Consider the following 27229-nt stretch of genomic DNA (forward strand, 5'->3'; position numbering starts at 1 on the left):
TAGGTCATAGTTAGTTTATTTTTAGGTCATGAAAACAAAACATGACCTAAAATGATCTTAACATGACATAAACTCAAATCTTATAATATGACTTAAAACTACTTAATTATGACCTTCCATGTTTTGGGTTAATTATTGACTAATGATCATCTAATCCTAGGGCCAAGATTTAGGCTGCATTTCTGGATTTAAATGCATTCAATATTTTAAATTAGTAATACAAAAGTTTTAAATTTAAATAAATAATACTCCATCCGTCCCAGTTTTGGAGTCACATTTTGTCATAAAAGTTCGTCCCAATTTTAGAGTCACATTTAGAATTTTTCATATTTTGTCATACAATTATCTACATTGAAATAAACCAAACCAAAACAAAAATAAAAAACCAAAAAGTCAAAAAGGAACTCACCTTCAACCAACTTACTTAATTTATTACATTCCATCATCTCACTTCATTTATTACACACTCCACCATCTCACTTCATTAATTACACACTCCATCAATTTCTTAAAACCCGTGCCATAAATAAATGTGACTCCAAATGTGGGACGGATGGAGTATAAAATAATAATTTAAGTACATTGGATGTGCTAACGTGGCAAAAAGCGACGAGTATTGAAGCATAAAAATAGACGAACTTTCGTTGTTTTCTAGAATTTTCCCCCAACTTTGAGATTTTGTAAAATTTTCCCCCTAAACTTTGAAAATTTCTCATAGAGAAGTTATGTCCATCATCAGCTACCTAAACCTGCACCAAAGTCTACTAGAGGTCGTCGATCCAGTCACCATATATCTTGCTAATTTTGTCCGGCCCCTTCCATTTCTGTGTCGGTCTGTGTCCACCAGTCTTCTGAACCACATTCGGCAGCCTTTGTGCCGGGACTCCAAGGTGGTAGGCATTGGAATAAGGAACGGAGGTGACAGATGCAAGAACAGAATCCACTGAAGTTTTAGTAGCTACTTCCCCTTGAGTGGAAGCATCTTTAACTTCTGAGTCCAATCCGCCGTGATTATGCAGTTCTGTAAAAGAGATTGCATAATTATAGTAACTAAGTATGGCTATTGTACAAGAAAATACAAAAACCAAGAAACCATAAAAATGAAAGAAGAGTTGTGCCATTAAAATACACTTCTGTCACTTCTGTGGCCCCTAGGAAATGCGACAACGCAATATTGAACGTGTGTAGATACATAAGCTATATAGTGTATCCCAATATCCCTACTAGAAAGAAAAGAGAACTGCTAAGGGGAGGAAACGTCACATGTTAGAACGATACGGACAGTGCCACCACTTCCAGGGGACGAAACAGAACAATGGTATTTATCTCATGTATCCTACCAAACATCTAAACAGAAATTTATCATCTTATTCAGCATGTTTCAAGCCATTCTTCTTAATGCCTTGATGGTATATACTTAAGTCCTTAGTAGTCAGCAAAATACATGATAACTCATCAAGAAAATTGACTGGTAATATAGATGGACACGAAAATCTCATCTAATGTGCTTATATGGTGATAAGAATTTATACCTGCTGCTCCATGGGCGAAATGGCACTTGCTGCCAAACGGGCAATACCCGGTAAGCTCCCACTTATTACAAATCCTTGTTTTCCAATTTGATGGCTTCAAGGCTACTGAATTCGCGTTATTCCCATATCCACTAGCGCCGCTGCCAGGGCCTAAGCTTATGGCAAAACTTTCTCGGGTTTTTGACTGCTCATCGTGAAGGAAAGTGCAGTTCTCACCATAAGGGCAGCCTTCCTCAGTATAGAACTTCTTGCAGTGCCGCCCTTTGTTTGACCTCTGCGTCTCCTCAGTGGCTCCCACAATCGGTATCTGGAATTCCTCCCTTGGCTCAGACGACGCTGGCCGGTCTTCCTCATGTGCAGCCACGATTTCCTGCCAGTTAGGGGGCGGTTTCCTGAGTTCCTCTATGTTGTGTGCAAAGTTACAGTTGGTGACATACGGGCAAGTGCCAGCTCGGAATTTGCAGCACAGTTTGGTCTTGTAAAACATCTTCCCGATCGCCTTTGATCTGTTGGAAGACATCAAATCCCCTGACTTGGATCTTTTACTTGGAGGCTCGCTTCCTGACCGGGCCTGTGATGGCATTCCCTCATAATTCGGGTTTGAATTAGTGTCGCCACTCCACATTCCATAGTCATCCTCGGTAGCCCAAATCGCCTGATCAGATGACCCCGGCCCCCAGTTCTCACTACCACCATTCCCAGAGCTCCCAGAAATAATTTGCACCACATTCCCATTAGAAAATCCATTATCTCGGTGCATATCCATTTCCAAGAACAACAACAATAGTGAAATATACTCCCTCAGACAAGAAAAAACTCAAGCAATTTCTACTTTCTAGTAAAATTCTAGCTTTCTTTGTTGTCTTGTACAGAAAAATGACATAAAGCAAAATCTACTTGCAAAATATACAGAATACTACTAGTATTACAAATTAGATTAGAATTACAACGAATGCAAGCACTGGAAGTTAAATAAATTGGAGTACTTCAAAATCTAAGAATCACCTGCTTTTCCTCAACGGCAACATTTCATTCAGTAGAACCCTACAAATTAGCAAGTTGAATAAAAAAATCAGCCTACAATAGAACAATCAAACTAGTCAAAATCAAGTTGACTGTTAGAGTCTGAACGGTTACAAAAATATTGAAAAAATTAGTTTAACTTGTGTTTACTGCAAAATTTAGGAAAATGGATTTGTTACCGAATTGGAAGTGAGTTCCGGATCTTAGAATCTTAAAAGGGAAAGTGTAGGAAATTGGGTTGAAGAAGGAAAACAAATTTGGTTTGATGATTAATTTGCGTTGAGCCAAACGCCGCCCATCTACTTGCAACTGCTGTGTACCTGCTTTGTCACATCAGTTTTTCATTTTTTTACTAGTAGTACTCGTACTACTACTTTATTACAAAAAATCTAAGTAAAATAAACTTGTTTTATTTTCCTTAATACAGCTCCGGCCGAAATGATACATTCATAATTTTTCAATACTGCTAGGTCTAGTACTCATATCAATTCAAATCAGATAGTTTAATTTAACAAATACTTCCTCCATCCATCTCATTTATATTCTATGCAATTTTTAAAAATTACTATTTGAGTGTATAATAATTCAATGTTTAGAAGTCTCATTTATACTCTTTGATTGCCGCAATTTATAATTCCAGTTAATTGCATTTAATCTTTAAAAAAACTTGATTTTTGGTCTTAATTTGAACAAGTTTTTCTTTTTTAAATATAAATTTTAATAAATTACCAATTTATGGTATCTAATTACTTAAGAAACCTGTCTACATGTATATAGATTCAAATCAAATAGTTCAGTTATTTATATATAACTATACCAACTTATTGATCACTAGTAAATCATGTTTTGTTGCAGTTTTTCTGCTTAAATACCTGAAAATTAAAGCCACGCATTATGAATGAAAAATACAGTTGCGACAACGCAAAATAAACCTTTATCCTACAAACATCATTAATAAATAGCAATAGCAATAGCACTAATATAAGATTTACTTTACGATTACAAAAAGTAAAAGAAATCCATTATTTAATTTAATTGAGACCAACGACCAGAAATGCCCATACTGGAGAGTGCCCCACAAGTTGTGACCGTGCGATGCGTGTGAACGGCATGTCCGAAGATAAGTGCCTTAACGCGTGCCAACTCCTCCCACACGCTTCCCTCGTGCGAAACCCTCCTCCTCTCTCCTCCGTCGCACCGCCGCCGTCTGCCCGCCGGAATTTTTTACACGTCCCTTGAATTCCGGACGCTGCCTTCTTCTCCGCGTAGTTGGCTCGCCGGAACTCGGAGTAGATAACTTCCGACGGCGCTTGTCTGGATCCGCTACGTCGGAAGTGAGTTTAATTTTTTGCTCAACTATTTTATGAGCTGAATCGTGTGTAATTCCGGTGGATTTATAAGGTTTTGGAAACATTGGGATTTCTGTTGAGCAGTATTATTGCTCATTTGTTTTTAGCTGATTTTTGGGTTTAGAAAACTTAGCTTAGCTGATTTATATAAATGTTTCTCTCTGTATTCTTGCTACTTAAGCAATGCTGCAGCACAATCAGTGAAGCAATCTCTTCATGAGCTGAACTTACTAGGGAACGACAGTAACGGTGATGTTAAATATGTGAAAATGCTTGTAGAGGTATATGTATGGAAGTTTGAAAGTTTAGCTGTAGAATTTATCTTCGAGATAAGAAGTTCTAAGGATCTCTTCCATTTAGGCATGTATAGAGTTGTGATATATGCAAAACTCAATCTTAATGACAAACTCCAGATCGAACACGACATTCATTATTAGATCATTTTTAGTTCATTTTAGAAAATTCAGATTTTTAAAACACAGTGATCACATAGGTCATTTTCAGATAACACGGATGTCATTTTTTTTTATCGTTTTTGGTTCATTTTAGAAATTTATAGTACTTTGATATGATGACCACCCCGTGTTTTTCCAGTTCAAATTTTCTAAATGAACTAAAACGATCTAAAAATGAACTCTGTCTGATCTAATAATACCTTGTTTTGGTTCTGCAGTTCTGCATTAGAAATTACTAGTAGTTCTTTATGATTCTCTTGACTTTGTTTGTTGTGTTTCTATTGTAGTATAAAATTAAGCCAAACAGTCAGAGATCCTGAGTACGAATGCAAACCATCCCATTTCATGGGAAGTATGCCACAAGTAAACTATAATTAAGGTGTGAAGGTGGACGTACATTCGTCAGCATGACTAGTTACTGCAAAATATGTGCCTCCTTGAGGTGAAGATAACAAAGAGATACGAGGAAACTGAAAAGGCTGATGGCAGCAGAGATGCAGAGATTTGGCACAAGTGAAGAAGATGATGATGAAATGGGGATGGATGTGAAGGAGGAAGATGATGATGATGATGATGATGATGATGAAGATGAAGAGAAGAACATGGTAACCCCTGCTATGGTGGGTGTGGATGTTGGTGTGTTGTCAACAGGGGGTAGTAATAGGTATGTACATAATCAGCAATATCAAGATCCGCCTACTCCGCAGGTAGGAGGGTCTCGACGGTGTAGGCCTCAGGAAGAGAAAGAGAGAACAAAGCTGCGGGAACGACAACGTAGAGCGATCACAGCAAAGATATTGGCTGGGCTCCGTAGGCACGGCAACTACAACCTTAGAGTCAGAGCTGATATCAATGATGTCATTGCTGCTTTGGCTAGGGAAGCAGGTTGGGTTGTTCTTCCAGATGGGACCACCTTCCCTTCCAGAGCACAGGTACCACTATTGTTGCTGTGCTTTTTTCAGTGAATTTACACTTGCACAAAAATAAATTCTTTCTTGCTTGATTTACAGTGTTAGTACTAATTTGCATTTTTCATTCATTCTAAATTCTTGTATTATGGAGTAGTATGGGTTTCTTATATACTCCCTCCGTCCCATTCTAAGTGAACCATTTTCTCTTTTGGGATGTCCCATCTAAATAACACATTTCTAAAAATAGAAACATCATTCGCTCTACTTTTTCCCTCTCTCTTACTTTATTCTCTCTACTTAACTCACAAAACAACACTACATAAAATCCCGTGCCGGAATAGAAATCCTCCACTTAGAGTGGGACAGAGGGAGTATTTTATTAGTATTCACTTAGTCGGATGCCCCTTGTTGAACATCACTGGCACATGGATGATGTTAGTGTTGGTCCCCCGGTTGATTGGGTAGAGTTTTTGAGATGCTACCCTAGAACTCTGAGATCTGAGGTTTAAAAAGAAGAAACTAGTAAATGAGTATTTCATCTATTAATGGTTCATTTCAATTAACATATTATTATTCTCTTTTACCTAATACTCCCCCTGTCCCACAAGAATATGCACTTTTGGTTGGGCATGGGTTTTAATGCACAATTGGTAAAGTAAGAGAGACGTAGAAAGAAGTAGTAATAAGTATTGTTAATGGTTCATTTCAATTAACATATTATTAATGGTTCATTTCAATTAACATATTATTATTCTCTTTTACCTAATACTCCCTCTGTCCCACAAGAATATGCACTTTTGGTTGGGCATGGGTTTTAATGCACAATTGGTAAAGTAAGAGAGACGTAGAAAGAAGTAGTAATAAGTATTGTTAGTGGAAAATGAGTCCCACCTCATTAGAGAGAAAAGAGTTTCCAAAATTAGAAAGTGCATATTCATGTGGGATGGACTAAAAAGGAAAGAGTGCATATTTTTGTGGACGGAGGGAGTATATATTAATGTGAAATCAAATTTCTTCTATATTTACCTTACATGTTTGTCTAAGCATGCTACAATATGTGCAACTAAGGCTGCCTTAAAGCTGAAACAGAAATATCCTAGCTCATGTCTGCATCTGACATTCAAAGTTGAAGTGGAGTCTGTGTATTCTAGTTGTATGGATCTTGAGAAACTGGTCTTGAACTAATTTCATTTAAATACCAACAGAGTACCGGCCCTACTGGTGCAGCACAAAACACAGCTGTGACATCATCTTCTTCACAAATGCCAGCACACCATACATCTCCTACTTCCTTGAGAGGCATCTCCCCAGGCTATAAAAGCACTGTTGATTATAGCTCAGGTCACTTGAAAGGTGTTTTGGTGCCCACCTCATCTCCTTATGATGTATCCTCCAGCACTAAGAGTCAAACACCAGCAATGATTGGGGATGGAGGAGAGCTACCAAATCCTAATGATCCTCTTCTTGGAGGTTCAATTGATTCAGTTGACGCCATGCAGGCAAGTATCCTGGCTTCTCTAGATTGAAATTCTTACACTAGCTTTTGAATTTACTTCTTAGGTGCATTTTGTAGTTGCCTCATTTGGGATACCACATGATAATTTGTCCTGAACATTGATTGGTTTTTATGCCCCTAGGTTGTCGACATGCCATCAAAACTACAGGAGCGGGAATTTTCTGGTACCTCTTATGTTCCAGTATATGTTATGTTGCCAGTGAGTAAGCTAATTTTACTGACCCATCACCTTACTTTTTACATATACTGGTCCAGTTTTAATGGTCCTATGAAGTAAATATTTTTTGTTTACATATTGACTATTTGACAAAATGACATGTATTCTTGGAGATGTTTTAGGCTTGTTTTTAAGGGCAAGTGATTCTTAGAGCACCAATTCATTTTGGCTGCAGTAGGTTGTCATTTAGATGAACTTCAGCTTACGAGAAAGATAATTGTTAACGCCCTAAACATTTTGGTGCCAGTTGGGTGTCATTAACATGAAATGCGAGCTTGTTGATCCAGATGGTCTAGTGAAGCAATTGAAAATCTTGAAATCAGTTCATGTTGACGGTATTATGGTTGACTGCTGGTGGGGTATAGTTGAAGCGCATACACCTCAGGAGTACAACTGGAATGGTTACCGGAGGTTATTTCAAATGGTGAAGGAGCTGAAAATGAAGCTGCAGGTGACTTTTCATGTCCTGGCTACTTAGCATTCAATTTAACCTCTATTTCAGATTCCTAAGTCTACATGATTATATCTAGCAGTAGTTTTCATCCAACAGAAAATACAAAATAAGTCTTAATGTTCTGAATTTTCAACTGTTCAAAGGTGCCAAGAGTTTCATAGATTTTGTTTCATGTAGAGAGATGAATTTATTGAATCTAAAATCTCATGGATGAATATTACATCACTTGAACCAAGTAACTTTGAGAAAATATCTTTGGGAACCCGTTTGAATGATTATAATAACGAGAGATGGAATATTCAGCTTATGGCATTGGTTAAGAGTCTAAGGTAGTCTAGATAAGTACACTACTGTTTGCAGGGTAGAACCTTAGACATGCTACTGTGACCTCTTTCTTGTTTCTTATGTTTATATACAGTGAACTTCTTCTACCACTGGTTAAGATTTAATATGATAACAGGTTGCTATGTCCTTTCACGAATGTGGAGGTAATATTGGGGATGATGTGTGCATTCCCCTGCCTCACTGGGTCACTGAAATCGGTCGAAACAACCCAGACATATTTTTCACGGATAGAGTTGGAAGGCGGGACTCAGAATGTCTGTCTTGGGGTGTTGATAAAGAGCGAGTTTTAAGAGGTCGAACGGCTATAGAGGTGATGACTTGATATGAACTAATGGTCTTATGTTGTTTTTGCGAACTGAGTTACAATTAGAATATTTTTTGAGCATGTAATTTTCCTGTCGACATATTATTTCCACTTGTTAATTTGTACTCCCTCCGTCCCACAAGAGTATGCACTCTTTCCTATTTAGTCCGTCTCACAAGAGTATGCACTTTCTAATTTTGGAAACTCTTTTTCTCTCTATTAAGGTGGGGGCCATTCTCCACTAACAATACTTTATATACTTTTTCTTTCTATCACTCTCTTACTTTACCAATTGTGCATTAAAACTTGTGTCCAACCAAATGCATAATTTTGTGGGATGGAGGGAGTAGAAGGAAGGAGAACCGGAGCTGCTGAAAAACTGCAATGCTTTTTTCTTGTGTTTTTCTAGTGATTTTCTCTTTGGTTTGATGGTGATTTGATGCCTGATTTCTAGAAGCTGCGCTTTCTTAAAGTTATCCATCATGTTCACCTACCAGCTAGCAACTTGATTTGTCAATAGGAAAAACTTGTCCTATAAAATAGGTTTCAAACTACCCCAGCTACATCAACAAAATCATTAAGATGGTTGTGATGTTAGTATTTGTTAAGCTTAACCAATGCTCTAATTAACTAGCTTGTGCATTCCATTGATCTTATAATTTGCTTAACTATTGTAGGTCTACTTTGATTGCATGAGAAGCTTTCGGGTTGAATTTGACGAGTTATTTGAGGATGGTGTCATATCTATGATTGTAGTTGGACTTGGTCCATGTGGAGAGCTGAGGTACCCTTGTAACCCTGTGAAGCATGGTTGGAGATACCCTGGCATTGGTGAATTTCAGGTAATCAGCTTTTTGTAAATTTGTTTCTAGTACTGCACTTAGGATAAGCCATGCAACCTTGTAGGAAAGAAGTGGTATGATAATTTTCGTACCTATCACAGCTTCTGAAGGCGTTGAGATATACTACTAATGTAAGATATTTTGTATGAACATGATCTATAATGTATCAGACAATATAATATATGTGCTCTATTCCCAGTGCTATGATCAATATATGCTGAAAAGCTTGCGGAAGGCTGCAGAAATTAGAGGTCACTCTTTCTGGGCCCGAGGACCAGAAAATACCGGTTCTTACAATTCACGGCCCCATGAAACAGGCTTTTTCTGCGACGGGGGTGACTACGATGGTTATTATGGCAGGTTTTTCTTAAGTTGGTATTCTCAGGTTTTAGTTGAGCATGGTGATAGAGTGCTTTCTCTCGCCAAGTTAGCTTTTGAAGGGACACAAATTGCTGCGAAGGTGAGCTCCTATGCTATAAACTAGTGATTATTTCCTTATGTAGATATGGTTTTATTTTTTACCATCTTCAATTCTTCAGCCAGTATCAATTAATTGATGTTGAAATTTGGGCCTTTTGTTAAATCATGATCTCTATCTGAAAATGTTGTCATATTTTGATTTTTGAGCAGATGTCCAGCATGCACTGGTGGTACAAGACAGCTAGTCATGCTGCTGAATTAACTGCTGGATTCTATAATTCTAGCAATCGCGATGGCTATGCTGCTATCACGTCAATGCTGAAGAGGCATGGCGCTACTCTATGCTTTACATGTTCCGGAATGAGCATGATGAATCAGAACACCAACCTCTCCGAGTCCTTGTCTGATCCCGAAGGATTGCTTTGGCAAGTAAGCTAGCGTTAGCAACTCGGTTTTGATATTTTTCCATTTCTATAGTAATGCCTTTGTCTTCACAGGAAAGACAGTTTATTTGCTTAATTTAACAATTGTACTACCATTTTATGTTGGAAATACACATCATTCTCCCTCCAAATCATGTATTAACTGCTGGATCGCAATTCAGGTTCTGAATGCTGCCTGGGATGCCAATATATCAGTTGCCAGTGAAAATTCTTTTGCGTGCAATGGCAGAGAAACGTTTAGTTATTTATTGGAAAAGGCAAAGCCCATCAGTGATCCTGACAGGAGGCATTTTTCTTCTTTTACCTATTTGAGGCTCAGCCCACTTCTCATGGAAAGACCGAACCTCGTTGAATTTGAACGGTTCATCAAGAGAATGCATGGTGAGTTACTGTTACGTACTTAACGTACATTGAGAATGCATCATATTCCAGTATACATCTCTACAAGTGGTCGAATTAGATTCAAAATTTATAAGAATTCCCTTTGGCTCACATACATCTATCATCTCGATCATCTCAACGTTGAAATAGTGATATGAGCCATTTTAGTCTACTTTACTAGCTTGCCTGATTTCATGAGTCATTGTAGGTTATGTCAGAAGCAGCCATTATAGTTTTTATGCATTTTCTTGTTCTAAGCGAAGACACATTTTTATTGCATTAAGATAAGATTGACATCTGAGCATTCTAGTAGAACTTTTGTCTAAAATATTCACAAACAGATCAAATCTGCTGTCTAAACCAATTGTAGATCTTACCAAACATAATGGTGATATTATCTCCCGTGACATAATTTGCAGGGGAATCTGTTCTCGAGTATCAGACGTAGTTCAAAGTTTGAGAGTAAGAATACTGACTTAGCTTTTCTAATATAGCTCGTACGTACACATCTGTAACTAAACGATTTTTAGAGGACTGATCGATGCTCCCCATAATGTGCTAAGTTATACCATAGGAATCAGTCCCATTAAAATGATTTGAATGTAATCTGTATGTATTGAAGAAACTGTGCAAATTAACTTGTACAGAATGGGTAATATATTTATGCTTCTTACTATTGTTGTATGCTCCTTTCAACGAGTTTATTTTACGTTATAACCGGGTTTCTTATTTTATGGATCATTTTTTAATCTTACATCTTCAGTGAAAATTATGAAACCAGAGCTTGCTTAAGAGCTAATGTGGCTTCAATTTATGTTGGCTTAATATGTGTTCCATTTTTATAGGTTTTTCCTTCAATGAGATGTGAGAATATGCTTAGCTTACTTTCCTATGGTTTTTAATTTTGTTTCCTTTGAAATTTCAGTTCGTATTAGTCATTGCATCATTTTATTGATGATAGTTTTACATGTCGCAATGATAGAATTTTGTTATGAAATTTTATAATTTTGTATATTCAAATCAAACACTAACTACTTACTTAAAAGGGTTTATGCATAATATCATTTGAATAAGTAATGTAATGTTTAGGGATACCATATTGAGAAAAATCTGAAATGCATGGATTCCATATAAAAATAATAGTATTAGCTAATTCTTTATTTACTTTTTTTCCTTTCTTTAAATAATAGAATTAATAATGATATTTTATTTATTCCCATGATGATTTGAAACCCAAACCGAATGGATTGGATGAAGTGACCAACGCAAATTTTCGAATTTGAGCAAGAATTGACATGAAAGTCAATTTATTACAACCAACGCAATTGTTCATGTTTTATTGTGTTTTGACAAGTTACTAAATTTATACTAGTACCTTGACAAGTCATCAAACTCCACCAACTACAATTAAAATCACTATTCCCTCCGTTAGCATTAATGTTAGATTATGGAGTACTTATTTCTTTTTGGACCATTTCATTAAAATTAGATAATTTTCTTTTCTGTAAAAATATAACTTATTCTATTTTTTCCTACTTTATTTTCATAACATCATATATTTTTTAATCTTCGTATCAAGAAATGTTTCAACACTAAAGAAACGAAGAGAGTATTTTTTAAAGAAATAAGTTGGTGGAATCGGACCGGACGTCGATTCACTAATCTATATTAGTGCAATATTTCAAAATGAACAAAGCCAATTCTAATGAGGCTAATTTTGTCAAAATGAGTAAGCATTAAATAAGTTTTTCCCAAAATAAACGTAAAACAAAGAAACAGTTGTAAAGTTGTAATCCTTCATAACGGTATTCAAAACTGGTATATATAAGGCTTCGCGCTTCATAAATTCACATTTCGTCGCTGCCTCAATTTTGCAGCAATGAATCCCGAATCAGGTTCCTTCTCTATTCAATCTTACTCCTACAATTCAATTCTATTACGTTCAACTCTTATGTACTTTGGTTTGGAGCCAATTGTGGTTTTCTCACATGATTTGTTTCAAGTGGCAGTGATCGAGTTTTTGGGGTGTGTGCCGCTGCTCCAGACGCTGCCGATTTCGTCTCACAAGAAGATCGCCGAAGTCGTATTCATCAAGCGCTACGGTAATTTTGGTTACGAATTTGTGTTTGCTTTCTCGAATTTCATCTTTTGGCATATGATTTGCTGTCGAGTTTTAGGAGGGCTTTTTTTTATCGGGAACTAGAATTGACTGAGATGGTAGCTCTATTGTTATATGTCTATTGACGAGTTAATTGAATTGAGCTAAAACCAGTTACTGTAAAGCATTTTAGCAAGACAGGCATTTGAAAAGATTCATTTTCTTATGTCAATGTGGACCAGCTTTTTGGTACATTCACAATTTCACTTCAATCATCTAATAACTTTTTCTGCCTGCAATAATGAAGACCAAGGAGATTCTATAGTTTGTGGAGGAGATGAGGCTGATGGGATCTATTTCATATGGGAAGGAGAGGTAATGTTGATTTTCATTATAGACTATTCAGGTGTACAATATGCTTGTGTGATATATTTTCTTAACTGTACTCTTACATTCTTGCAGGCTGAGGTCTGTGGGTCTTTACAGTCCGATGATAAAAGTCACGCTGAATATCACTTGAAGCAATATGACTTTTTTGGCCATGGTTAGATGCCAATGCTTAAATTTTCATTGTACACATATGTCCTGTTGTACAGAAGATTGGTAAACTAAATGGGTTCTATGTAACTTCACTTTTACTTCCTCTGTGAATACATTTTGTTAAAACAGATGGTACTTGTTATAATATACTAGTCTTCCTTTAGCCCAACCTTAGATACTTACTCATTGACACTTGCATATTCTTGGTAATTTTGTATGCATCTCTATACAGTTGTATATGAGAATATATTGAAGGCTGAGGTTCTATTGCAGGTATGTCACCATCTACTCAGCCAGTGGATGTGCTTGCTTTGTCTAAGGTTTCATTGTTATCTTATATGTCCAGTATATTTACTTGTGCAAGCATGTTCATAAATATGCCCTGGAATCTACTCACGTTTCTAGTTGTGCAGCTGACTTGCTTAGTCCTTCCAAATGATCAAGTGCATTTGTTAAAACCAAAATCAATTTGGAGTGCGGATGACGCACAGGAGAAGCACCCACTCATTGAGCGAATTTTACAACTGGATCCTATAGAGGTATGTACCAAGAAGTTACTCTTTTTTGGGAAGTTACTTGATTTAAAGTTTTGACAAGGGGCAAGTGGAAAACTAATACTAGTATTCGTATGCAAACAGTATCTTTTGGTTTCCCTGAGTTCACCTCTTGTTTATATTTGTTTAGCTGCATTGTACTATAAAAAATTGTAATCATTCTGACAAATAGTTATCCTTCTCCATCACAGGTTGATATTTTCCAAGGTATTACATTGCCTGGTGCAATAAAACATGTAAGCGTGTTTGGCGGCCAATTTCTCGGACAGGTATGCCTGAGCTTAAACGAAGAGTCCTGTTATTTCGAATTCATTTGGGAGGCCAAATGCAATTTATGATGTGATTGGTTAAGTAACTACTTAAGCCCATTTCTAAAATTTGTGAACGGGCTTACCATTTGAAAACTGTTGCCTTCACCTGGCATAGCATGGGCCTTTTACATAGTGCTCTTCTCGATTTTCCTTTAAACGTTGTATGCATTGGGTGATGAGTGCAGGCACTAGCTGCAGCGTGTAAAACTGTTGATTCTCAAAAGATTGTTCACAGTTTGCATGCATACTTCATTCTTCCTGGCGATCTTAGTAGTATGTATCAATCTGAATTCACTTTCCTCAGTATCTCTACCTTTATTGCTAATTCTGAATTCTGACATGCTTACTTACACAAGTTTGTTCATTGCTTTCCAATTAAATAAGTATCTAGTTAGTTAAATGTATCATAATGGTTTCAGGACCAATTATATATAAAGTGCATCATGTACGTGGTGGGAAAAGCTTTGCAACCCGAAGGGTAGAAGCTATACAAAGAGAGAAAGTCTTGTTTACACTAATGGTTTCTTTTCAGGTAAATCCATCTTAAATGTGCTGAAACTAAAGATGGCATTGGTAGCCCATTTTTGGACTTAAATATCGTTGTTCTGTGATTGCAACTTTTCTAAACACACTGCTATAACATACAGAACGAGGAACAACTGTTCATTCACCAGGTGGTAGCAATGCCTTCTGTGCCTGATCCAGAAAAGGTTTTGAATTACTATGATTTTATCAGTTCTTATTAGCAGTACCTTTTATATTCTGGAAAATTTTAGTTTTTTGCTCCCTTTTCAGCTTATATCAAGGGAAGAGTTGCACGAACAACGTCTTGTTGATCCTAGGATTCCGAGGTCAGACTTCTTATCGTGAGCATTATGTTCTTTTAACTGTACCATGAGCTCTTCACTTTCTGGTCTAGTTTCTTATCAAACGTGTCCTCTCAAATGCAGAAATTTGTCAAAACCTTATAGATTATTAAAATGTGTTGCAGGACATACCGCATTAGAGCTGCTGGTACTGATTTTTTTCCGTGGCCCATTGAGCTTAGGTTCTGTGAGCCTGATACTGCTGCCACCAATTACAAAAAATCTCCTCCAAGGTCTCTGTCATATTCATTGTGATGTAGTAATAATTTTGAAGGCATTCTCTCACTTGCATTTCTGTTCTTTACTCTGCAGTTTAAGGTACTGGTTTAGAGCTAGAGGAATACTTTCTGATGATCAGGCTTTGCACAGGTCAGGTCACTCTCCTTTACCAGCCCCTAGACGCTCCCTTATTTGCTTATAAAACATGAACCTTTGGGACACCAAATAAGAACTGTTATCAACTTGAATTGATAGTGCCATATTCAGAATCATATCTGAGTATTATCTGCTTGTAGGAGGGGAATCATACGAGTCCCCTTTCTTATCGCGAGTCTCCTTTTTATCACTGCTTCGGATGTACGTATAATTATTGAAAATCCTGTGTATAAATGATTGTACAGCGGATTCAGTAATTTTATACGTACAATGAAGTGATAGCGAGGGGACTCTGGATTCACAATAAGAAGGGTACTAATAACCAAACCGTATATTACTGGACATTTAACCCTTTTCCCACACTGTATTGGCATTGATGTTCACTCCACTTCCTTGCAGATGCATAGTGGCTTATGCTTCTGATCTGTTTTTTCTCCAAGTGAGTTTAAACCCACATTATGAAAAGGATCTTAAGTCAACAAATGTTAGCCTAGGCCATTCGTAAGTCAAAATTTCTCATATTTTCTTGTAATTGGACCAAGGAGCAAAATCTTAACACTGTATATTTGATTGCAAAATACTATTGTCTCAGGATGTGGTTTCACAAGCCTCTTAGAGCTGACGATTGGCTGCTATATGTGGTGAGTAGCCAACGCACTCCTATTCATATTACACAGTTGAGCAAGTTTTAATGCTCTTTGTTTTTTTTTTTCTCAGATTGATAGTCCAATTTCTCACAGCGGTCGTGGATTTGTTAGTGGACGAATGTTTACTCGAACAGGAGAGGTAAATAAGTCATTATTTACTGGAGAACAATGTTGAGTTTAAAATGGAATGCTTTTTTTGATGAAATCAATTATTGTTAGCAGCTAGTTGTTTCTATAGCGCAAGAGGGATTATTGAGGAGGGCGAGGGAACCAGCTCCAGCTCCAGCTTCCGCATCCAAACTATAAAATTCAGTGGCATTGATCAAGTCTATTTTTTTCAACTCTAAAGGAGTCGTTTGATACTACCGAATAGCCTAGAAAATGGCAGTATTTTGGTCAAAGTCTGATGTTTGATAGTAAAGTATATTTTCTTAATGGCCCTTGAAAAATGCTTGGCCCGCGTATCTATTCTTATATACTCCAGTTAATTTTTCGGACCGAACCCCTCCGATTGTATTCTTGCCTCGAACAAGGGACCCAGAAAATGTACTGCTTTCCACCAATACCCCTCCTCTCTCTTCTCATCCAATACCCTTCTTCTCTCTCTTCTTCTTTTCTTCTCTTCTCTTCCCTTCCAAGGGGATGATTGAACTCCAGCAATAAAAATTCAATTGAGTCTCGTTTTTCAGTTGGATTTGAGGATTTCAATTTAACTCATACACTCTGACTACTGCTCTCCCTCCCATGGGGCGTGGATTCAAGGTTGTCCTTTCCCTTTTGTTTCTCTGCAAAATATATTGAGATTTGCGAATTCTTGCGGGGAGAGATTACAATTGATCACCACGCCTAATTTATTTCAATTTCTTATTCCAATCTTCAACAATTCTGACTTTTGTAAATTGACTGTAACTTGTTGTATAAATTTGCAGATTTGGGTTGTTTAGTTTTACGTGTGTCATTAAATTGAATCTCTTATTTTGTGATTATCAGTATTCAATTCAAATACGGAAAAATAGCAAAGCATCACCGCTGGAAAAAAAAAATGAAGAGTTGCAGAATGGAGTAACATCTGCGCAATAGATTTGTCGGAGCCGGAGGCATAAACTGAAAATGCCTAATTAAAGGGTGCAAGTGTCATTTCCCTATTAAAAATGATAAAAGGAATATAATCGGTGTCCACTTCCGCCTTGTATCAAACAAAAGTAGAGCGACTCTCTATCGGTAGCTTTCTTGGTCAAAATCTGGATGAGTTTCTTGGCACACCTTTTCCTCACATTGTTATCAAACATACCCTAAACAGAGCTGCCCCATTCAGAGAAATGATTTGTGGTAGAGAATAAACTGGCTCGGAAATGAGGGAATTAGAATTCCACCAAGAATTGTGCTAAAATTTCAATTAATTCAATTATTTGGCATGTAGGTTATGCATGCTCAGCCCTTGTTAATGTATCTTGACACAGCTTCATGATGCTAAAATTAGACTGTTTCTCATGATTAATCCCATCCCCAATCCTATGACTACTTTAATCCTAGACAAATCGTATCATGAGTCTGTGACTTACCTCCATAATGCTGATTTTTATTTTTCAACAGCTATTTTTACTCCATAAACTCCTTCACCAGCATGTGTATATGTATAATTGAACGAGGATATATACTAGTCCAAATATGTTTCTTTTCTTTTTTCATTTTCATTTTCTTTTTTTTATATATACGAGATGTTCACTTTGACTTACTTCTATCATCTATACACATATATACTTATCTAACACCAAAACTTTGCCACTCTCTTCTAAGAATATTTCAACCGGGTTGTCTGTCTTTCTCCAAGGAGTTTGGCCATCCATTCAGGGAGTGTTTCTTCCCACAACTTCGGTTTCTGTTTGCACTTACACGAGCCCGAATGAGCTTCTCATTCCTCACAACCTCATCTATGTTGTTGCGAAGCCTGAGGCACATCTCATCAAGAGCCAGCACTGGGAAAGGCTCTTCAATAAGAACACCAACCTGTAAAAAAGCCCTCATGTTTAACAGCGATATTGTGTTTGTGTTTGTATCTGTGTGTGAGCAGTGGATTGGTGTTTATACCTCCTCAATGCAGAATAGAGAAGCAGCACTAATGAAAGTGGCGGGCACAACGATCCAATGACAATCATCCCAAAGTATGATAGGGAGAGTAAGATGCCAGAGGACTAGGAATCTGGAGGTAAGTCTAGTGTACGAGAGAGGGATAGGCGTGCCCATGATCTGTTCACACACTCCAATACCCTCTTGAAAACAGCCAAGATTCGATTCCTGCAAGGATTCAAACCAGTTTTACATTGAAACGAGCCTCTGAAATCAAAGGAAAATGGACTTTTACCAGTAAATGGCGGTTTGTGGCCTCGATATCAAGCAGCTGCAGGCTTTGAGAGATGAACTCGATGATGCAGCGAGGCCGGTGCTTGGAGCTCAGAACTACAGACAGGTCATCCACCTCAAGTAAGTTGTCGAGATCTTGTGCAACATCTGATCCATAAACGATGTGACACTGCCATTCATCGTCATCATTCATCATGATCATCATTTGGCAAACCTACATACATACAATCCTCTACAAAATAGATGCAAAGACTAGTTCTACTTTTTGAGACAGAGATCAAACAACCAAAAACCTAAATCCCAACTGAAGCATAAAGTTCAGAATCCATTTCCCCCAAATCAATCACTTTTGAAACAGAGACCTAAATCCCAACAGAAGCATAAAGTTCAGAATCCATTTCCCCCAAATCAATCACCTTTGAAACAGAGACCTAAATCCAACTGAAGCTTAAAGTTGAGAATTTATTTCCCCCAAATCAATCACTTTTGGAACAGAGATCAAACAACCAAAAACCTAAATCCATCTCCCCCAAATGAATAACTTTGTAAAATGGAATCAAACAATATATGCAGCAATGACAACCTTGAGAGCAACAGGAAAGGCGATGATATACTGCAAAATGGCCTTCTTAAGCATATCATCATCGGCGCTGCGCACATTAGCATTAATCTGGGTGGCAAACTCCTCAGCACCGGAAATGACCTTAGTCCAAGCCATCTTCCCTTCCTCAAACCTGGAATACGATGCTTCCGTCCTAAAAACGAGCAGCAGCGCCAGCGCAGGAGCGGTGAGCTGGTAGGGCAGGGAGGAGGCTCTGAGGGTGGGGAAGAAGTCCGGCAGCAGATCGAGCGAGACGGCAGTGTTGTAGACGGCGACGAATACGGCGACGGAGGTGAAGGCGATGACGGGCGGGACGAGGGAGAGGATGACGCGCGAGGTCAAGCTGGTGAGCAGGTGGCGGACGTGGCGGAGGGAGCTCCGGTGCTGGACCCAGCTCTCGTGGTCGTAGAGGTAGCGCTTCTGCTTCATGCCTCGCTCCTTGATCTCGTCGGCCCAGTCGGGGATGGCGAAGAGGACTGAGAGTAGGGCGGAATCGCGGAGTGGGGGGGAATTGGAGGGTTTGGAGGAGTGGCAGGCGCAGGGGAATTTGGGGGCTGGTTTGATACATGGATTGGGGAGTGGTGAGTGGGAGTAGTAGAATTTGGATAGCATTTTTGGGGAAGAGGAAGAGGAAGAAGATGAAGATGAAGATGAAGATGGGAGCGTGAGGTTTGGGAATTGAGGAATGGGGTTTGTGTTTGCCATTGGAAAGGTTTTAGGATTTGGGGGAAGAGAGAGGGGGGAGAAGCAACATAAACATGTGACTCTGCTTTGCCAATTGCCATCAGATAATACAACCACAACCTCTCCCCTTCCACCTAATGTATCACATGACTCCACTTAAATTTTTTCACTTTATCCATTATAATAATACCTTAAACATAATTACTAACATCATTAATTTTATAAATATTTAAACTCAATTTTTTCTTCTTTTTTTAACTATAAACTATAAACATTATGGATAAATAGAGTTTTATTTTCAAACGTGAATTACTGGAAACTTCTTTTTTCTTCTCATCCATTTTGTTGGTATGACAATTTGTTTACAATTTTCAATTTTTTATTTCCTGATTTTTAAATAATTAGTTATTAGAGTAAATCAATCAGAATTAGGATGAACGAACTTAGTCTACAAAAGAGTACTTACATCACTTCATGAACCGTAAGAGTATATTTTTAAAAAAATACTAGTAATATTTTAGTTAGAAATACATATACCATTATATCATGGTTCATTATCACTACATAATTAGTTTCCATCTTTCAGTTTGTGGAATGATAATTAATTAGTGTTTCGAATCCTAAACCAATACATGAAAACTTTCTTCAAAAAGTTTTCATGTAAAAACTTGTACAAACTTCAAAAAGTCGATAAAGATTAAGACAACATGTAAAAGATAACTCTCAACCATTGCAAAAGTACTATATGTTAGGAAATAGCATTCACAAAACTGGGCAAAATCAAAAAATGCAGTTTCCGATTATACAGACTGTGTTACGGAAACTATAGCAAGCTATTATCAGGAATGTACTACTAGCATTTAACATATTATGAGTGTTTCTCTGAAGCAGCTGAAGGAGGCTTTTCGATCTCACTTTGTGGAGTTTCCTTCTTCAATCCAAAAACGAACTCTTTCACTGACTGTTTTGCTGATTCCACAGCATTTTTTATCTGTCATTAGGCAGTACACATCAAGAGCTCGGCAATGAAGCATAGTATTTAGCAGTTCTCTCCCATGGCAGATTCATCACAAGTAGAGAAAAAAATCAGCGAGATCACAAGTAGAGATGAATGTATGAAATTCAACATTGGCAAAGCAAAAAAATGCTCGTATCCTCTACTACAAGTTTGCAACCAACAACACATTGTGTGCTTCCCACCCCATCCAATGAAAAGGACAAACGAAGAAATAATGCATAGTATTTTTATGAGTTCTACTATCCAAGGAAAACGATGGAGAGTTATAAAATTATGACTTGCTGGTTGCTGAAACCAGAAAATCACATTTTCTATTTCCTAAGTAATGCTGCAAGTCATCAGATATGTGAAAGACAACAAAACCAGACTGCTTTTAGTTCAGTATTGGAATAACAGAAACTGAGAGGCAGTGGTGGTTGGGTACAATCTACATCCTAGCTCATCAATTTCAAAGAATGAATCATATGGCATGCTTTCTCACGTTTGAAAACATAGGAATCAAGAAATCACATCTTTTGCACATAATCATATGCACCAGCTTGGTGAAAGCATACCACCTATGCTTGTGTTCAAGACGAGTGTATGCATTTGTTGGAACTCCCTTAATAGTTCAGTTAAGGCGACTCAAGTCACATGTCGGTTTGGGACGACCTCACAACATATCAAGGGCAATGCAAATGATACATGTTTTAAGTTCTGCATAGCTCTCCCGTAAGTAAAACGCATCACTAGAATTTCAGCCAACTCCCCTGCAACGTCTACTAAGCTGTGTTGCTGAGAATCTCATCCGGAAACCTCCTTTCTGTTGATGTATTTGTTAACAACTTTTAACATCAATACAACCATAAGACTCTATGATCCAGTATCAGAAACTACAATAAAAATTAACAAAGCTGGACTTTAGCTTAATTCATATTCCCACTTTCACCTTCCTAATCCTCTGATTGCATCTTAATTAATGAATGTATTTACTACTATTGATTTGTTATTAGCAAGTGATCCCTCCAACATTAGAGGGGGAAAAGTGGGATAAAATCGTTCCTGATTCCCCACCATATTCATTTATTTATAGTAACATCAACATCCAAATTTCACAAATACTCAATTTTATTTGTGAGATCCTTCTCTTCAACTCAATTACCACTAAGACTACCCAATCCAATATCGTAGCCTTGGATTTCCCTCTCCAATCAAACCTCTAATGCTTCAAATCGAACTAATGGCAAGTGAAAATCCAATCGGGTAGCAATTCTAAACTACAAATTAGGAGCACAGCAAATAATCAAACAAAACAAAACAAAAAGGAGCCAAAAAATAAAAAGAGAAAGCGAGAGGATGAAGGTAGTTACGGGATCCAGAAAGTTGGGTTCAGGACCGTAATCAGCCGTGAGTAGAAGATAAGAAGCTGTGGCAGTGGCTATCATGGTTGTCCTCCTCACTAACTTGTCCGTTTTGGGGTCCATTTTCTGTAAATCAGTATCTGAAATGGATGAGTTTATAGCAAACTCTGTTGCAAATTTCCAGATGATTCCCGTGCTACAATAAATAAATTTTTCATTGCTTACGGTTTATGTATATTATCAAAGCTTAATATGAAATCCAAGGGTCCATAGCTCAGTGGTAGAGCAATTGACTGCAGATCAATAGGCCACCGGTTCGAACCCGGTTCGGCCCTTAAAATGTGTATGTATTTAATCATGGACTAATAAATTTTTAACTAACTACTTTTTTGTTAGGTAAGATGGTGGAGCTTGGTGGTAAGATCACTCATTCATAATCCATGTATAAACCCTCTTTAGATAACTTGATAATCTATACCCCCAAAATTAGGAGTACGCAATATAAAAAAATCCAATTTAAATCAAAATCTAAAATTCAAGTCGAATTTCTCAGATTTGCGTTTTGAAGTTTTCGCATTTTGGTAATTCCATTCGCATGAGGCCTTTTGGGAAGTACCCCAAAAGCAAAACTAAAGCAGACAATTTCATACTAATAATGTGGAATTCGGATGTGCGCTGCCTCGAATATTTTAAAATCTAAAATATATCTGTGTTGGACAACTTATTATTAGATTTTTGTATCTAGGTATTGAATTTCAATTTTTCGGTATTAAAATTTTGAATTTTTGACATTTTCATGCAGTTTTGGATTTTTTTGAGTCAATTAGATTTCATAGTTTAAATTCCGATATTTTCATACAATTTGAATCGAATCGAATCGAATCGAATTCATTTTTCATAAAATTTCACAGTTTCGGATCGAACTGGATTGAGCAAAAATCCTATCCAAAATCCGAACCCGAAATGCTCACTATACCGAAAAAATAAAATGAAAGGTGATGCAACAGGCACGCGCCAGGGGTGCGAGTGGGCGCGAAGATTTGACAAAACACATTGAAATCTGACTATTGAATAAAGATGAGATATATCCACCAAGCGGCTGCTGCTGCTCTCCTGTTGAAGATTTTCTCTTTCTATCCCTACAAAACAACCGCGCACCACACTAACTCAAAACCCGCATCACTATTCCCCTCCACACTCTATCACCTCACCTCATCCCACACTACACACAGTGCACACGAAATTCCCAGCATAAAAAATGCATTATGTTTCGGATAAGAATTCTTTCACTGTTATGGTGAGTTCATCAATGGCTTATTCTCACAACCTGCGCTGCTAGCTGCTTTTCATAAAAACACTCTCTTTTTCATCAACCCCTTTTTGTTAGATTAATGTTATTGCATGGCTGCTTTTGGCATAGGCGATGATGTTTCTTTCTCTTGAGGTGGGCCTCTGTTGCTTTCTCTTCTCCTGCTCTTCAAGGGCTGTGTTTGTAGTCCATAGATAGATATGTTTTGAGCTTATGAGATGAATCTTGGAGCATTGTGTTTGGCGAGAGCGAAAATGGAGAATTTTATCTTAAAAATGAAGTCTTTTTCTTGTTTTGATTTAGTACTGTGTACGTTGTTGTCTTGAAATTTTGAATCTTTTTCTCTTCTTTTGAATTGAAAGTTGAAACCATTTCAATCTCGATTTCGTGTTATTTGGGGATTACAAATTTGTAAATAGCACATTTTAATTATTTTTGCCACGATTCAAGAACCGTGGGATTGAGCTTTCTCTTGCATTGCATAATAGAGCTATTGGGCTCATTTAAGTTGAGTTGATAGAGGTCTTCCAGTGCCGAGTTTAAGCATTGTCAAAATCGAACAGAGCAACATCCAAGCCAGTCCCAGAGTTCCATGTTTTGCTTGATGAAGGCATAATTTGATACCGATTTTGGAAGTGTTGTATTTGGCATTTTTGGAGTGCCTTAGATTGGAACAATTTATTAAGTAAGCATACATGGATCAAAGGGAAGCTATGACGCTGCAAGGTTCGGCTCCCTATTATCTTCATCAAGGAAATGCCGAGTCTGTCATGGGACTACAGGGATCACCCGGCATGAATTCGTTGACTAATCCTGGTTTGCAGTACCAAACCAACACAGGGAGGAATATGATGGGATCATCGTTGCCTTTAGATACTTCATCGACAATGTCACCTCACGGGATGAGTGTTGGCCCACCTCCCGCACTTGGTGTAGGTCCGCCTCCTGCTATGATGCAAGGGGAGCCTGTTCGTAGAAAAAGGGGAAGGCCACGGAAATATGGGCGTGATAGTGCTGTTTCACTGGCATTGTCGCCCTCCACATCTAATCCTGTGCCATTTGTGAGACCTACTCAGAAGCGGAGAGGACGACCACCAGGGACGGGGAGAAAGCATCAACAAATCCCCCTTGGTATTTCTGAATCTTGTTCTTTATCTGTTTCATGGCTGTGCTTGGATACACTTGCTATTTCTTGGTAGCAATTAAATACAGGTTTTGGATGATTTGAAGTCTATGGTTGCATGTTAATGATTGAGTTTTAGCTATTTTTTTTAACTTTTTTAGTGATGGAAGTTTCTTATTTGTTGTCTTTGATCCTAATAATGCCTTTCAAACGCATAATTTGAAAATGGTATGGCGCTTGAGCTTGATTGGAAGCCATTAAATAGACAAGATGCTGCATTGACCAATTTCAGTGCATAAATGATTTTGGGATAGGAATTACCAGTTAAAATATGGTTTGAAAACTAAATTCTTAAAATTTATGATCTTATCAAATGCTAGTCTTGAATCATGTCTTCATTATGTGAATTCAGTGATAGAAATTACTAGAGAAATAGTAATTTACTATGTAAACAGGCACTTGTATAAAGACAGGGCAGTTGCAGAATTATGTAGAAAGTAAGGTACTAAGTTTCTTTTTAGTGATGGAAAGGCTTATAAACAAGCACTTGTATAAAGACAGGGCAGTTACGCGAGAAATAATATATCATGACAAGTGGCTGAATACATAGTGCCACCAGCAAATACCTCATCAATTGAGCCTTAAGCTGCTGACTCACCCCTTACCTATGTCATTCTGCCCCCTCTCTTCCCCCCCCCCCCCCCCCCCTCTCTCTCTCTCTCTGTACAGAAATATTTTAGTACTATGGCTTTGCACAGAAATATTTTAGTAGTGACAGAAATGTTTAAAGTTTCGGATCTAAATGGAGGAGCGCATCCAGGTTATTTAAATCTTCTCAATAGAGAAAGCATGTATTTTTCTTGTCAAAAAGGGATCATTTAACATGAAATGCATCAAATTCCCTAATTTAGCCGATATGCATTATTCTCAAGCTGAACCTTTTTGCTCAAAATGCAACCCTTTTTAACTCATTAAATACATATTTGAGGATTTGCTGCTCTGTTGTGTGTTATTGAGAGTCTCTTATTGTGGAAACGCTGATAAATGCTCACTTGTATCATCATATATATGTACCTATCAAATTCTTGATATCACCCCAAGCCTTAAAATTTAGTTATTGCCTATTCGGCGATAATAGTCTAGCAATATGCTCACATCGTCTTGTCATATGCACATATCTCATGATAATATGAGCATTTTTTACTGTTGAACTAAAATGTTTATTTCCTTCTCGATGCCTTTATGTTCATAAATGGCGTCTCTCAATTTTTTTCCGAATTTGATAGCATAGTGTCAACTGAGATGTTTATGATGGCTAGTTCTTGCATTTTCTTGATTTTGTGGGGAATTCATCTTTTTTGGCCAGGCGGATCTATCTTTACCGTGCCTGGAAAACTGGTCCCACATATCATCAATGTTGCTGTTGGAGAAGTTAGTGCAATCTCAACTATCTGAATGAATTTACCTAACATTGTGTATTTATCTCTATCTTCCACTCTTCCACCTGTTTACGCATCTAGCTAAGAAACTTCTCGAAAGAAGATTTATGAACTTGTAATACTTTTCATAAATAGTGTAATGAGATAAAGCTTCAGCATATCTAGTTCTTAATATTTGGAAAGAAAATCATGGAAAATATTGTTCAAATGAACTCGGATAAAACTGAAAATGTAAATCTTATGATACGTCAGTTTCCTGATATGCAACTTCTCGCTTATGTAACTGGCCAGTCTATAGACAAAATACTCGGCTGTGAGAAAGGGAAGGCTCGAGTCATTTATTAAAACTTGATATGGTCTAAATACTTTGTATGTCTTTCAGGGCATCTCAGAAAGGCATTTTCTAAATTTTTCATGATAACAAATGTCAACTTCTTTACATCCTTAATTTATAATTAGTGGATCATTTATTGTTATAGTTTTTATGCAGGATATTAAAAGAAAGGTACTGTCGTTTGCACAGGGGCGGCAGAGCACTGTCATTTTATCAGGAAATGGTACAATATCAGCTGTAAATATTAGAATATCAAGTTCTGGTGGGAGCGTCACATACGAGGTATGTATATGCTCCATTTCTTATTGCAAATATATTGTGAAAACTAGAGGCATCAGTACTATGCTCCAGCAGTTCATAATGAGGGTTAGATTGTAGTCCATCGAAAAATTTAAATACCTTATCTTCCCTTAACTTAAAAGCTATAGCTAGCACGATTGCTGTTAAGAAATATACTTTGTAATAGCTCACATGTTAAACTATGAATTTTGCAGTTATTTCTCAGTGTAATTAATGCAAGCTTCAACTTGTGAAACTTCCTTGGCTATCTTATCTAATTATGATAGTGGTAAATTCCATTTTTAATAGAACTATTTATCTTGATTCAGAATCTTTTGTTGAAGTATGTCTTGTTGATCGAGTGTTTTTGTCTTCCCTTGTTTCTTTGGTTCTTGTCTTGTAGTATATTCTTGTCTCAGTACCAATTATTTCTTGTCTTGTTTCTTCTTGACTCAGTAACTATTTTTCTCTGCTTTCGCTTTTCTATAGGGACGCTTTGATATTTTGAGTTTAACTGGTTCGTATGCACAAAATGATGTGAATGCGCTTCATGGCCCAGTCGGTTGTCTGAATGTTACTCTGTCTGGTCCTGATGGGCGTGTCATAGGTGGTGGAGTCGAGAGTGTCATGGTTGCCTGCAGCCCTGTTCAGGTACCTTTAGAATATTCAGCACTGAATTAGGCCTGTTTTCTGAAATTTTATTCAGTTTCAAGATATTCACTTAGATGATACTTTCGGAACCACTCATTTGATAAACGCCTCCAGGTTGTCGTGGCAAGCCTGCTACCGCGCACTTCAAAGATGAAAAACGTTGCTGGGGGAACTTCAGCAGATTCTGAAGATCGTACAGTTGGGAATCTCGTCATTCCAGCCAATGCTTAGCCTAGCTCAGAATCTTAGCTCAGTTTGGTAGGGATAGATAGCAATCCCATTTCTTATATTTTGTTCAAGTTATCGACTTCAACATCCAGCGATGTCTGGGTGAAACCGCATTATTGATTAGTCTTTAGCAGAGCATCTGACTCTAACCATGTTGCTATTCTACCTGACATAGGTTGCACTAATTCAGATCTTTGTTAATGATTCAGTTCTTCACTTTATACATGTTTCTTGAGATTAGAAATGGATTTATCTGTGTCTATGCAGGAGTTTTTGCTG

At 37.5% G+C, this 27229-nt stretch overlaps 6 protein-coding genes and 1 non-coding gene across 19 annotated transcripts; 4 read left to right on the forward strand and 3 right to left on the reverse strand.

Annotated features, from left to right (window-relative positions):
- Positions 1 to 504: 504 nt before the first annotated feature.
- On the reverse strand, positions 505 to 2890 carry LOC125218822 (zinc finger CCCH domain-containing protein 12-like). 6 transcript variants are annotated; one of them, XM_048120600.2, is made up of 4 exons: positions 2735 to 2890; positions 2538 to 2576; positions 1533 to 2236; positions 505 to 1021 (listed from the first exon to the last, which is right to left on the reverse strand). In XM_048120600.2, the coding sequence occupies exons 2-4, from the start codon at positions 2558 to 2560 to the stop codon at positions 765 to 767; spliced, it is 984 nt and encodes a 327-aa protein (XP_047976557.1). In that variant the 5' UTR covers positions 2561 to 2576; positions 2735 to 2890; the 3' UTR covers positions 505 to 764. The 6 variants fall into 6 exon arrangements, with proteins under 6 accessions (XP_047976557.1, XP_088922673.1, XP_047976556.1 ...); XM_089066547.1 differs by having other exon boundaries at positions 2538 to 2609; XM_048120599.2 differs by having other exon boundaries at positions 1533 to 2576; positions 2735 to 2889.
- Positions 2891 to 3600: 710 nt separating this feature from the next.
- On the forward strand, positions 3601 to 10868 carry BAM7 (beta-amylase 7). Of its 2 annotated transcripts, XM_048126005.2 has the most exons (11): positions 3602 to 3889; positions 4647 to 5291; positions 6476 to 6769; positions 6908 to 6985; positions 7251 to 7454; positions 7918 to 8112; positions 8784 to 8948; positions 9148 to 9408; positions 9579 to 9797; positions 9973 to 10192; positions 10612 to 10868. In XM_048126005.2, exons 2-11 carry the CDS (start codon positions 4842 to 4844, stop codon positions 10638 to 10640), a joined length of 2115 nt encoding a protein of 704 aa, XP_047981962.1. In that variant the 5' UTR covers positions 3602 to 3889; positions 4647 to 4841; the 3' UTR covers positions 10641 to 10868. The 2 variants fall into 2 exon arrangements, with proteins under 2 accessions (XP_088918772.1, XP_047981962.1); XM_089062646.1 differs by lacking the exon at positions 10612 to 10868 and having other exon boundaries at positions 3601 to 3889; positions 9579 to 9793; positions 9973 to 10109.
- A 1091-nt stretch (positions 10869 to 11959) lies between these two features.
- Positions 11960 to 17318, forward strand: LOC125222483 (acyl-CoA hydrolase 2-like). Of its 2 annotated transcripts, XR_007176565.2 has the most exons (18): positions 11960 to 12087; positions 12202 to 12294; positions 12598 to 12665; positions 12753 to 12834; positions 13104 to 13150; positions 13244 to 13369; positions 13576 to 13653; positions 13881 to 13968; positions 14115 to 14227; positions 14343 to 14405; positions 14491 to 14546; positions 14687 to 14794; positions 14874 to 14930; positions 15336 to 15437; positions 15529 to 15577; positions 15654 to 15722; positions 15806 to 16345; positions 16574 to 17318. XR_007176565.2 is itself a non-coding variant. In XM_048125124.2 (17 exons), the coding sequence occupies exons 1-17, from the start codon at positions 12072 to 12074 to the stop codon at positions 15887 to 15889; spliced, it is 1299 nt and encodes a 432-aa protein (XP_047981081.1). In that variant the 5' UTR covers positions 11960 to 12071; the 3' UTR covers positions 15890 to 16526. The 2 variants fall into 2 exon arrangements, 1 of the variants encoding a protein (XP_047981081.1); XM_048125124.2 differs by lacking the exon at positions 16574 to 17318 and having other exon boundaries at positions 15806 to 16526.
- LOC125222482 (Bestrophin-like protein) lies at positions 17239 to 19294 on the reverse strand. Its single transcript, XM_048125123.2, has 4 exons — positions 18528 to 19294; positions 17946 to 18113; positions 17672 to 17878; positions 17239 to 17590 (listed from the first exon to the last, which is right to left on the reverse strand). Exons 1-4 carry the CDS (start codon positions 19248 to 19250, stop codon positions 17387 to 17389), a joined length of 1302 nt encoding a protein of 433 aa, XP_047981080.1. The 5' UTR covers positions 19251 to 19294; the 3' UTR covers positions 17239 to 17386.
- Positions 19295 to 19939: 645 nt separating this feature from the next.
- LOC125219416 (uncharacterized) lies at positions 19940 to 21801 on the reverse strand. Its single transcript, XM_048121391.2, has 2 exons — positions 21597 to 21801; positions 19940 to 20220 (listed from the first exon to the last, which is right to left on the reverse strand). The coding sequence occupies exons 1-2, from the start codon at positions 21708 to 21710 to the stop codon at positions 20098 to 20100; spliced, it is 237 nt and encodes a 78-aa protein (XP_047977348.1). The 5' UTR covers positions 21711 to 21801; the 3' UTR covers positions 19940 to 20097.
- A 49-nt stretch (positions 21802 to 21850) lies between these two features.
- Positions 21851 to 21922, forward strand: TRNAC-GCA (transfer RNA cysteine (anticodon GCA)). The gene has a single exon. It is a non-coding gene; the product is annotated as a tRNA-Cys (tRNA).
- Positions 21923 to 22693: 771 nt separating this feature from the next.
- LOC125221551 (AT-hook motif nuclear-localized protein 11-like) lies at positions 22694 to 27171 on the forward strand. 6 transcript variants are annotated; one of them, XM_048123678.2, is made up of 6 exons: positions 22694 to 23031; positions 23385 to 24027; positions 25386 to 25450; positions 25949 to 26074; positions 26561 to 26722; positions 26837 to 27171. In XM_048123678.2, the coding sequence occupies exons 2-6, from the start codon at positions 23592 to 23594 to the stop codon at positions 26951 to 26953; spliced, it is 906 nt and encodes a 301-aa protein (XP_047979635.1). In that variant the 5' UTR covers positions 22694 to 23031; positions 23385 to 23591; the 3' UTR covers positions 26954 to 27171. The 6 variants fall into 6 exon arrangements, with proteins under 6 accessions (XP_047979635.1, XP_088918776.1, XP_088918773.1 ...); XM_089062650.1 differs by having other exon boundaries at positions 23460 to 24027; XM_089062647.1 differs by having other exon boundaries at positions 22694 to 22884; positions 23008 to 24027.
- The last annotated feature ends 58 nt before the right edge of the window (positions 27172 to 27229 follow it).

Source organism: Salvia hispanica, chromosome 1 (assembly GCF_029641045.1).
Source record: "Salvia hispanica isolate PSC_SH4W2 chromosome 1, Shi_PSC_v1, whole genome shotgun sequence".
NCBI classification, from domain to species: domain Eukaryota; kingdom Viridiplantae; phylum Streptophyta; class Magnoliopsida; order Lamiales; family Lamiaceae; genus Salvia; species Salvia hispanica.

Bases quoted from the DNA above. Each gene is read 5' to 3' on its own strand.
- LOC125219416 (XM_048121391.2), bottom strand. From the start codon at position 21,710: ATGGACCCCAAAACGGACAAGTTAGTGAGGAGGACAACCATGATAGCC. The intron at 20,221-21,596 runs GTAACTACCTTC...GCCTAATGACAG, and splicing joins AACCCAACTTTCTGGATCCC to ATAAAAAATGCTGTGGAATC.
- LOC125222482 (XM_048125123.2), bottom strand. From the start codon at position 19,250: ATGGCAAACACAAACCCCATTCCTCAATTCCCAAACCTCACGCTCCCA. The intron at 18,114-18,527 runs GTTGTCATTGCT...GATGAATGGCAG, and splicing joins CCTTTCCTGTTGCTCTCAAG to TGTCACATCGTTTATGGATC. The intron at 17,879-17,945 runs GTAAAAGTCCAT...GAATCCTTGCAG, and splicing joins CCACAAACCGCCATTTACTG to GAATCGAATCTTGGCTGTTT.
- LOC125221551 (XM_048123678.2), top strand. From the start codon at position 23,592: ATGGATCAAAGGGAAGCTATGACGCTGCAAGGTTCGGCTCCCTATTAT. The intron at 25,451-25,948 runs GTTAGTGCAATC...GTTTTTATGCAG, and splicing joins TCAATGTTGCTGTTGGAGAA to GATATTAAAAGAAAGGTACT. The intron at 26,075-26,560 runs GTATGTATATGC...GCTTTTCTATAG, and splicing joins GTGGGAGCGTCACATACGAG to GGACGCTTTGATATTTTGAG.
- LOC125218822 (XM_048120599.2), bottom strand. From the start codon at position 2,298: ATGGATATGCACCGAGATAATGGATTTTCTAATGGGAATGTGGTGCAA. The intron at 1,022-1,532 runs GTATAAATTCTT...TCTCTTTTACAG, and splicing joins TTTCGCCCATGGAGCAGCAG to AACTGCATAATCACGGCGGA.
- LOC125222483 (XM_048125124.2), top strand. The intron at 13,654-13,880 runs GTATGCCTGAGC...TGATGAGTGCAG, and splicing joins GCGGCCAATTTCTCGGACAG to GCACTAGCTGCAGCGTGTAA. The intron at 13,969-14,114 runs GTATGTATCAAT...TAATGGTTTCAG, and splicing joins TCTTCCTGGCGATCTTAGTA to GACCAATTATATATAAAGTG.
- BAM7 (XM_048126005.2), top strand. From the start codon at position 4,842: ATGGCAGCAGAGATGCAGAGATTTGGCACAAGTGAAGAAGATGATGAT. The intron at 7,455-7,917 runs GTGACTTTTCAT...ATATGATAACAG, and splicing joins AGCTGAAAATGAAGCTGCAG to GTTGCTATGTCCTTTCACGA. The intron at 9,409-9,578 runs GTGAGCTCCTAT...ATTTTTGAGCAG, and splicing joins GGACACAAATTGCTGCGAAG to ATGTCCAGCATGCACTGGTG.